Raw genomic sequence first — 11,138 nt, forward strand, 5'->3', positions numbered from 1 at the left:
AATAATTTCTTCAAGTTTGATCCTTACTAATTGAGTTAAAAGCCACATCTTGAAGCCTATTTTTTTTATCTTATCTTTATTTTTTTAAAATTTTAGTTTGACATTATAATATTATATATTCATTATCTATAATATAAATTATAATGTTCTTAAATCCAAAATAAGTAAATAAATCATAATTTTAAAATAGAAACACATATTTTAAATTTTAAATTTAATCTAAAAATTTAAATAGCTCAATTTTTAAGTTTAAAATAAATACAAGTTTAAATAGGTTACTTAAACTTGAGTTACAGCCCATTTTTAGGACTTAAAACATTCAGATCCAAAAGTTTGAGCCTAAAAAAAACGAAGCATAAATGAGTAACTTGATGAGCTCAATCCATGTTATTAGTTATTCACGACTATACTAATATACATAGCTCATGGGTTATAAATTTTAGATTAGAATATACTCCTATTTAATTTTTTAAGTCACATACAGGATAACGAATTATAAAATATAACAAATTATTGTATAGATATGTATATTTTTGAATTTTTAAATAATTTTTACTTCCATCTTTTTTTACATTTTATTTATATTTAAAATTTTCAAGATTTTATTTTTTTAAAGAATTGAATTTATTGAAATCTTCTCTTCTCTATATTACCCTTAGACTGTAACTTAGGATTAATATCCCACGTACCGCATGGGTGTAAAATATAGTTGCATAATTAAATCTAATTTCAGACATTAGACAATTAACATGAAAAACAAAAATTTCTTTGCATTACTTTATTAAAGAAATATATTTTTATATTTTTATAATTCTTTCAAAAAAATTATATTTAATACTCCTTCCAAATTATAATATAAAACATCTTCTAATAGTATTGTTTAATCCAAAATATAAAGTATTAAATAATTTTTATAATTATCTTTTAATGATACTGCAACTTCATTTATTATTTTTTTAAAAAATATAATGTTTTAAAATTTCAATTATCATCCACAAAACTCTTGTATAAAATATTAAATGAAGATATAATTGAAAAGATATAAAATTTGGTATTAAATTAAATTTTCAAAATTTTTTTTCTAGGAGGAAGATAATCTTATAATAATACTTACTCTTTCTATTAAAAAATATAAAATATTTTTATTTTTTTAAGGTATAATCATTATCTCTTTTTTCAAAAATGTTATTATTAAATAAATCACTTTATATTTATTTTAGAGTAAAACACTAAGAATAAATATAAAAATATAAAATTAAATTAAAAAATAACTATATTTTTAAACATAAAATTTGTTTAAAAATGTATTATATTTTTGAATCAAAGGGAGTAATTACTTATCGAGGAAGGATCAACTTTCCAGATTTCTAAAGCGAATCGTTATTCTTCCATCATTTTAAAGTTCTTCAATACTTGGGGGAAAGGTGGCTAGCACCAAGAGCATGGTTGTACTCCAAAGCCATCGCCTTCAACGCGTCGTAGCCTCCGGTCTCCAAGTGAGCTTCATTCTCTGAAACATCTGTTCTGTAATTTTACTCATCCGGCGAAGCCACGACGTACGGCATGGCAAAATTAGCGCCTGAACAAGGAGAGAGTGATAGGATTAGCAGCTTACCAGACCCTCTGCTTCACCACATCCTATCTTTTCTTCCCATAAAAGAAGCCATAGCCAAGAGCTTGATCTTGTCCAAGAGGTGGACTCGGCTATGGCTGGCAATGCCCGCTCTTGATATTCATGACACTGGCTTTGCTACTCTTGATTCTTTCATTCAGTTTGTAGATGCAGTCTTGTTCTTGTCCCATCCCAAACCCATAAACATGTTTCGTCTCAAGTGTCAGATATTCCAAGTGCCTCCTATCAGGACTAATCTGTGGGTTAACTTTCTGATAAATTGTAAAGTGGAGCATCTCGAGCTGTGTTTTGCAGATTTAAATTCTTAAAGTCACGTTGATGTGCCTGCTTGCATTTTCCACAGCAGTACCATTAAGATTTTAAAGTTGGCTCAGGTTAAGCTGACTGCTCGATCTGTTAATTTGCCTTCACTCAAAGTATTGCATCTGGTGAAAGTTCTATTTTCAAATGCTGAATCTGCGGCTAATATCCTTAATGGATGTGCTCTTCTTGAGGACCTGGTATTAAAATCATGGTCTGCTCCTTTTAAAGGTTTCAACTACCCCAGGATTGGAAGGTTTGAACATTTGGTGTCGGCAGAAGTTGAACTATCTTCGATTCCGTTGGCAGCTTTTAGTGATGTTAGGCTTCTTCGGATTAAGGTACTGATAATAATTTATAGAGTAGTGATTTTTTGAGAAAAACTAATCAATTAGTTCTTATAATTTGTTCGTAATTTTGACTTAATTCTAATCCAGTCATTATAAAATTTTAATCTTCACAATTTTTGTAAAGATTAATTTGTCGTAATTTTTCATAAAAAAATCAAATTTGAGAAACATTTCCATTTACAGTTCTACCAAGGAAGATGTAGATTCGAAACACCAAATGCTCAGAAGATTATCATCATGTCCTAGAGGTTCATTGAATTGCAGGCTGCTATTCCATTAAATTTCTGAAATGTAAAATGATTTTGTTGCTTGTGTCGTGTTTCTTGATTTTATTTTGGCTTATTTCCCTTTTGACTATATATCTTGGACAACATTTTACGCTGGACACTTCATGGAGCTTGTTTTAGTGTGTTTATGCTATATGTGAGAAGATAATCTTTATATATGGGCTGTGCAGCTTTTTGACTTTTGTTTAATTCATATGATATATATCCTTCTTCTTATCCAAATTATCAGACTTTTTTTGTCAACTAAACTTGTTCTACGTATAAGATATTTAGTGCTTTTCGAAATTATTTTTTTTATAAATTTACTCTTGTATTAATTAATGTGAGTATGCAAAATATAATCTCTCACTTTTCATAATAATGATGGGAGCATGAGACTAAAATTGAATTTAGTAGTGAAGCGGTTTCTAGCTTTACCATTGATTTGATTATTGAAACTGACTAATTTATTTTGGTCCTCTTCAATTTGAGGTTTTGTTATAGGGGAGACAAATTTCTGAACTAATTTATCCTCATCAATTTTGTTATATTCCATTATTGTCCATTTAAGAAAATAAAAGATCACTCTTCAAACTCTCATTGGTGCTTCTTGTTGCTCTTCAAACTTCACCATTATTGTCATCAAGCATTCTTCAATGAGTTTTACTTTGCTCTTCTTGCCAGGCTTATTTGGGTTTCTAATTGATGTGAGGAGTTGTTGATAGACGATATGTAAATATGTAAGCCTTGATGAGAGCCTGAGGTCCACTTTTTTTTCAATGACAAAGCAGATTAAATTTAAAAGTCAATCTAATAGTAAGAAAAATGAAAACCAAATTGAGAGTTAAGGTCCAATTTTTTTCTGTACTTTTTTTAAGGAGCGCTAGACATTATATACTTTTAAATAGAATAAATTTTTTTCTGAACTATTTTTTAAGGGAGCAAAAATTCCTTTCTGTCAAATATCTATTTCTTCTCCCTATTATTTGATGACTTGTCAAGATGTGGGGCCCACAAAAAAATGTTCTTCTCACCATCGTCTTCATTCTTCTTCTCCCCTTCATTGTCACATTTTTTTTTTTCAAATAGGATCAAGCGTTGAGCTTGAGCCATTGATTTTGGTTTCAATTTTGTGATCTCAACTAAATCCATTGCATAGGCAAAACCTAATTCAATCAACCCATCAAGCAAGAGAACTCAAAACATAGGCCACAATGTCGCCGCCAATAGGCCTTCGACAATGACATAATCACAATTATCTTCAGACATCTTTTCATTGGCATAGGAGAGAGTTGATTTTGGAGGTGGGGTGTGGAGCTCACTAAAGGTCGGGTGAAGAGCTAACAAGGTTGGAGAAAAATGAAGAAAAGCTCATCGATAATGGATGAGAAGATCATTGATGCTAGGGTGAGAAGGTTGCTAATAATATGTTCTGTTGCTTTGCCCACTGCCAGCAGTGATGAATCCATCGATTCCCACTACATCGTCGACCAATGGTGGTTCAGCTTCGCCATTTCCTCCAAATCACTACTTCTACATCTAGAATTTTGCCACCATTGCAACTGGAGGAGAGAAGAAGAATGAAGAAGATGATGCCATGTAGATGGTCAGAAGGAAGTTTGATTAAGCCAAGTCAGATTTTTATGGGCCCCATGCCTAGACAAGTCAACATATAACGGGAGAACAAACAGCTATTTAATAAAAGGGAATTTTTGCTCCCTTAAAAAATAATTCAGGAAAAATTTTACCCCACTTAAGAATATAAGGTGCCTAACGCTCTTCAGAAAAAAAAAAAAAAAAGAGTAAAGACAAAATTGAACTATAACGCAATATGTAATATTAATGGATGTGATGTGAACACATAGGTGACACTCCCCAAAACAAGAAGCTAAATTTAAAAGCATATTACTTTAAATCCAAAGATGATCGCTACATTTGGTAATTCTATTCATTTCTCTTCCTTTAGAACTTTAAAGAACGTACTTAAACTGATGGTGGGTGCCGAGGATGTCTTCAAAGTACAAAGCATGTATAAAGACTTCAAATTAATATAATGTTGGTAAAATTGAAGCGACATTTATAGGACATACCCTAGAAAATAAATACCCTAACTTCTTAGAAAAATTACACCTAAGTTTCATAGAAGAGAATTTATTATTAAGAGATTTTATGAAATTCACAAAATACTTCCAAATTTCAAATCCTACATATTTACAATTTAGCTAAGGACATTTACAACTTATCTAAGGGTATTTATAACTTGTAATAGTAAATGCTAAATGCTAGTTCAAAACAGTAAATGTATCCATATCCAATACAATGCTTGTAGGATATTTCATATGTATCTTATATTTTAACATTTCTAATATGATTTTTTTTTCTAAAAAATTTTATGATGTCACTTAAAAATTTAAAAAAACACTTAATATTTTAATTGATTGTTATAAATATCTTTATATTATTTTAGAAATTCTTGTTTAAAAATAAAATACTTATATCTATATTATAAAATGTTGAAATATATATTATAATTATAAATATCTCCATACCTGTATCCTAAAATTTTAAAAATTTGTTATATCACCTTATCATATTGGATACTCATAGCCGTATCTCACCAACTTAGGTTATAAATGCCTTTAGCCAAATTATAGATATGCAGTATTTGAGCTTTGAGAGTATTTTGTAAATTTCATAGAGCCTTTTGGTAATAAATTCTCTTCTATTAAATCTAAGTACAATTTTTCCTAACTTCTTTCAGGTTGACAGTCACTAAATCTCTTAGGAACATGTTCAATTCCAAAATTCTGTAGCACCCATAAGATAGAAATCATACCACAAGGCATCAATAACAGATCATCAAAAACAATGAAACATGTGATTTCTCAAAGATAGCCAGTGAAGCGATTTGAGAGCTGCTTGTCATCAAAGTCATACATTATATAATTTCAATAATACTTTTTCATTGGGTTCAACTGCAGTTCCTTATAACTATCTGAATTAAAATACTTGAGATCTAGATTTTCTACACTTTCAAGTAGCAAGGTTATGCTGTTAAATTTGCAAGGCTGCACAAAACAGTCCTTACTAAAAGAAGTTTAGAAACAGTTCCCAAGAGGGCAATGTAAAGATGCTTAAGAGAACATCATCAAAGTCCTTCCCTTCTTCAGCATACAGTACTTTATTTTTCTTCTTGTCTACTATCAGAGTCAAAGAAATCTGCTTCTGGTTTTTGGATGTAGCCATTATCATGAAGAACCAAAAGTCCTAAAGTACTAGTGTATGTCAGATGATTCTCTACAAGTTTAATGGAGGATGCTATAAATCATTTTTTATGTAGAAGTTATGCATTGGTGATTTAATTTCATGCAGAATCAAATATAGACCGACAATGAAACTTACCCCCAAAGCATCGAATTTGGATCAGATAAAATTAATGATACAGATAATTAATAACATAAGAAATAGATCATCAGCATCCTTCTCAGAAACCATGAACGTTACTTGTTACTTTTTCCTGATGAAGTAAATAGAGTAACTTTTTTAAGGTGCAACCTGATATTCTTAATTATAGTATCGCCGGAATTACAAGAATGTTCAACACATCAAGCACGAGTAGACTGCATTGCAAATTTAGGTAACATGAGTTTTAACTTCAAAAATTACTATCAATAATTAATTAATAATGGTCATTCTTACAAAGACTAGGGTCATGTTTGGTTACCAAACCAACGACCTGGGAGGCATAACTTATATCGATAATTTAATTATTATTGCGTTACCGCATATCAATGTGATGAGATTTCAGATCAGATTCCATTAAAGAATTATTCAAGAAAGAAGCCACAGAAGATAAATTAAATTTGAATATTATTTGATTTAAATATGATTTTAGTTTGTTGTTATATGATTTAATATTATTTGAATATTATTTAGAATAGGTTTTAGGAGACTCTATTTAGATATCTAATTCTTTAGACTTTATTATATTTTATTTAGATTCAAATTTTATTTAGTTTTTAATTATCTAGTTATCTAGATTTCAATCATGTCTAGCTTTATAAATATGTCTAGCAACTCAAAAGATAGCATATCATGAATAAAATAATTTCTTAAACCCTTTAAAGATTCTTTTAAGCATAGCTATTGAGAGAAATATAAAACAAGATTCTTGTTCTATATCATCTTGATAGATTTATTTTGGGATAATGTAACTTTTAGTTCCTCAAGTTTGACTCAATTATTGATTTGGTCCCTCAAGTTTGATTTTTATTGATTTAGTCCCTTAAATTTACATCAATTATTGATTTATTCCTTACTGTTTAAAAAGGAAGCAACTTTGTTAAAATTCATTGACATGGATCACATAATATTGATGGAAGCCATGTAGATAATATTAATGACAAGAATTGTCATTATTTAGTTTGAAGGAAAAAAAAACTCTAAAGTTTAAAAAAACAAGTGAACAAAATACAATATAAAGAATTAATAAAAATTAAAGTAATTTGAGGGCTAATTTATTTTTATTTAGCTGTATATATATGTCAAGTTATTAATATATTTTGCACATTAAATTATTTTAAAAGTCAATTTATGTTTTAAAACTTAAAAGACTCACATGATAATTTAAAAAAAAATATAAAGGATCAAATTAATATAGATTAAACTTGAGGGATTAAATCAATAATTGAGATAAATTTGAGAGATTGAAAGTTTCATTATCCCATTTATTTCTCTTATTTTCTCTCGTTATTTTGAGCACCTATCAATTTGGCATCAAAATCTGGTTAACCATAGTTACTGAAACTATCAGAAACAACTTATACAGAAAACCTAGAAAATCCAAGCCCAACTACACCCGACCATTTGGCTGTAATTGCATCACGCCTTGAGAACCTAAAGTAATAATTAACTTTAGAAAAAATAAAATTCCCAAATCTCAAATATAAGGTTTTATTAAAAATTTAAATTCTAATTTCAAGCTTAAACCCCAAACTAAACCATTAGGACTTCAATGATACTTCAATCAAACCCAAATCAATCATTAAATTCTAATTTAATCGGCATAGATATCATATCCATAAAATCATAAATTTTTAAATTAAAACCTTCATTTTAAATCCTCAAATTAACCAATAGAACAAATCTAAACCCATAAAATTTAAGTATTAATTTATTTCTACAATCTTATAATACTCACTGCTAAAAACTCAATACTTACCCTCTGCCCTATAATTCAAAACTTTGCTTCACTTCTAAAAATAATACAACCCTTATAAAACTTTTAATAAGTAGAAAAATATTTATGAATTGAGTTTTGGGAATAAGAGTGATTATGAACAGCTAAATAAACTCAAGATGTTAAATACTCCCCTGAAAATGGCGGACCCTGTTGAGCCCGAGGAAGATGCGTGCGACTTGGGAAAAGGATGTTGAAGGTTTGAAGTGGAATTGGTGACTTGTGCGTGTGCCACTTTGGTTAAAAGCTCAAAGTATATGGGTTTACGTGTGTTGTGGGTATTGGGCCGTAGCTCCTTTTTTTTACAAAAAAAAAATCTAATACTTTTTTGGGAAAAGGATAATAGAATTCTTCTAAAATATATAAATGATAATTTGGTCTCTCAAAATTTTATAATTTTCCTAAAGTTTTTAAAGGCTTTTTTATCATTAATAAATTTATATAAATTATCAAATTGTCCTTGTGAGAAATAAATGATTCATAAGTTTTGTTTAAATATTTACAACTTTTTTCTTATATTCACAATAATGAAATAGCAAATCATAACTTCACATATTAAATTTTTTATTTGCTGTTGCATTGTTGCGAATATAAAAAAAGTTGTGAATATTTAAACAAAATTTGTGAATTATTTATTTTAAACAGGGATAATTTGGTAATTCATATAAATTTATTAATAATAGAAAAGTCCTCAAAAACTTTAAAGAAATTATGACATTTTGAGAAATTAAATTTTATTTATATATTTAAGAGAAATTTTATTATCATTTTCCTTACCTTTTTCTTCTTTTTATTCTTCTTTTATTTTTCCTTCTTTGTTTCCTTCCTTCCTTCCTTCCTCCTTCTGATTAAGTTAAGTTTATATATTTTTCTTAAATAATTTTTCATAATATTTTTTTAATTTATAATATGTTAAGTTGGCAAAATATCTTAAATAATTTTATTTAATATCAACTAAAATTATTGATTTTCTTTATTTTCTAAAAATTATAGTCCAAAATTAAGTTTTTAAAATTAAATCCATTTTAGGTAAATTTTCTTTATTGGAATAATTACATGGCAATGTCCGTTTATCATGAAATAATTTATTTCTAATATTACTTAAATCCTAGTAATAAAATTGGGATATTATATATGCCAAGAGGGATGATAATTTAATACTAACAATGTTAAATTATTTTTATGTGTAATTAACATCATTTTACTGTGCATCAGACAAAGTTTAGGTTTTACTTTGTTTGTTTTTACAGATTTCAAACGCATCTTCCCGCTTTTGCTTTGGCTTCATTCACCACACCAATTGATATTTGTTACTTTATGTTTTGTGATTGCTCTATCTTTTTCTTTCTTATTTTAAAATTTAATTTAACACTGTTAATTATACATTAGATAATTTAATATTATTGGTGCCACATCATCATTTCTCTTGATATATTTAAAAATAGAAAAACTAACGTTGCAGACTAAAACACTATGGGGGTCTAGAGTAATAAAAATATAGTATATAGACTAATAACAAAATGTGATAAAATTATAAAGATTAATAATTATATTTTTCCTTAATTTAACAATTTGAGAAGTGAGAAGTTATACGTTGGTGATTTAATTTAATTCAGAATCAAATATAGATAAATAATGAAATTTACTCTCAAAGAAACCATGAGCATTACTTGTTACTTGTACTTGAAGAAGTAATTAGAGTAACTTTTTAAAGTTACAATCTAATATCTTTTGGCCCAAAAAAAAATCTAATATCTTATATATAATAAAACGTAATGATTTTTACTGTCTATGGAACATCAAAATCAATAGCATAGTATGCCTGTAATGTTTTGTTTCAATTGTTTTTAAAATATTTTTTATCATGTTTATTTTTTCAAATCATAATATTTTCAAGAATATGCTTATATTGTATTTTTAAGATATCATATTAATATATTTTTTATTTTAATAATTTTCAAATTGTTTTTAATTTTTTCTGGATAATAAATTCTAAAATAAAATAAGGTGTTTATACTTTTAGTATACACAAAAGTAATAAATTGTAAAAAATACAAATTTATTATTAAAATAACTTTCCATATATTTTTTTACTACATGGATAACAAATAATAAATGTTTTGTTTTAAAACCAGATCTATTTTTTCTTGTAATAATTTTTTTTATAAATCATAAATTCCTTGGAAGTAAAAGTTTGTTCATGTTTTTTAACTCTATTATCCAAAAAATTTTACACGGGAAAAAATTGCGTTATAGTAATTTTTTATAAAATTCAACAGAATATAAGCTCTATAAAGCTATGTTTATGTTTTATTTGTCTCAAGCTTATGTTGTATAAAAATGTATAGCCACATTGAATGAGTGTTTGATCTCACTTTGAAATTTATATTTTAAGTTCTATTGGTATATTTTCAAATTAATTTCATATAAATTATTACATTTTATGAAATTATTAATTGTGCATTAGTGTGATTTCAATATTATGAATTAATAATCAAGATTTTCTCTTATTCTCCTAAGAATAATCATGTCTTCTTGAATTATGTTTTGCTCGGTTTAAAGGAAAAGAGATATATGTAGATGAGATTTATTATTTTGTGAAATTCACACGAATGACTTTCCTTTCTTCTTTTCTCCTTTAATTATTTCATCTTATATTATAATATATTAAGCCATTTAAATTTGGGTTTTAATGTGTATGCTCTTATTTTTTAAAAGACTGACAAAATTCATTAAAAGAACAATTACAATATATAATGACTCTATTAAAATTAGATTGTACATTAATACAATATAAGAGTCACACTTTATTAAAGTACAAATCTTTCATGAAGATACATACCCATATGATGTCTAGAAACAAATAAAAAGAGATGAATCTCTTCGTGGGACTTTTTTAGTTTTTAATTATAGAATTACTAGAATTACAAGAATGTTTGGCACATCAAGTATAAGCAAATTATATTGTAAATTTAGGTAACATGAGTTTTAACTTGAAAAATTACTATCAATAATTCATTATTCATTCTGGTAAACCCTTCCAAATAATTTAAACTTTTAAAGCCTTTACGCAAGCTAACCCACAACTAGTACTGAAAGAATCTCTCCCACAACACTTAAACACAGCTACTGTGTTTAAAATAATAATAATAATTTGATTTGATGCTTCTATTTTTCAACATGTAAAGGTTAAAAAATTGTAAAATCAAATAAATCATTTGTACTTTTAAGTATATAGAAGAGTAATAAGTTAACATAAAAATATATTAATATTCTTGGGATCTCAAATTTAAGTCCTAAAATATACAGTCTCATTAAATAGATAATACTCTTACTTTTTTTTTTTAAGA

The 11,138-nt window shown here is 27.1% G+C and overlaps 2 protein-coding genes across 2 annotated transcripts; both read left to right on the plus strand.

Annotated features, from left to right (window-relative positions):
- The first annotated feature begins 1,472 nt into the window (after positions 1 to 1,472).
- Positions 1,473 to 2,080, plus strand: LOC129290267 (F-box/LRR-repeat protein At3g58930-like). The gene has a single exon (XM_054926989.1). It carries the CDS (start codon positions 1,564 to 1,566, stop codon positions 1,939 to 1,941), a length of 378 nt encoding a protein of 125 aa, XP_054782964.1. The 5' UTR covers positions 1,473 to 1,563; the 3' UTR covers positions 1,942 to 2,080.
- Positions 1,948 to 2,741, plus strand: LOC129290052 (F-box/FBD/LRR-repeat protein At5g56420-like; the record flags this gene model as incomplete). The annotated part of the gene is made up of 2 exons (XM_054926769.1): positions 1,948 to 2,274; positions 2,467 to 2,741. Coding segments are annotated over 2 exons (390 nt in total), but the record flags the coding sequence as incomplete, so codon positions are not given.
- Positions 2,742 to 11,138: the final 8,397 nt, after the last annotated feature.

Source organism: Prosopis cineraria, unplaced genomic scaffold, assembly GCF_029017545.1.
Source record: "Prosopis cineraria cultivar Desert tree isolate PC_DT_omini unplaced genomic scaffold, ASM2901754v1 PC13, whole genome shotgun sequence".
In the NCBI taxonomy this organism is placed as follows: Eukaryota; Viridiplantae; Streptophyta; class Magnoliopsida; order Fabales; family Fabaceae; genus Prosopis; species Prosopis cineraria.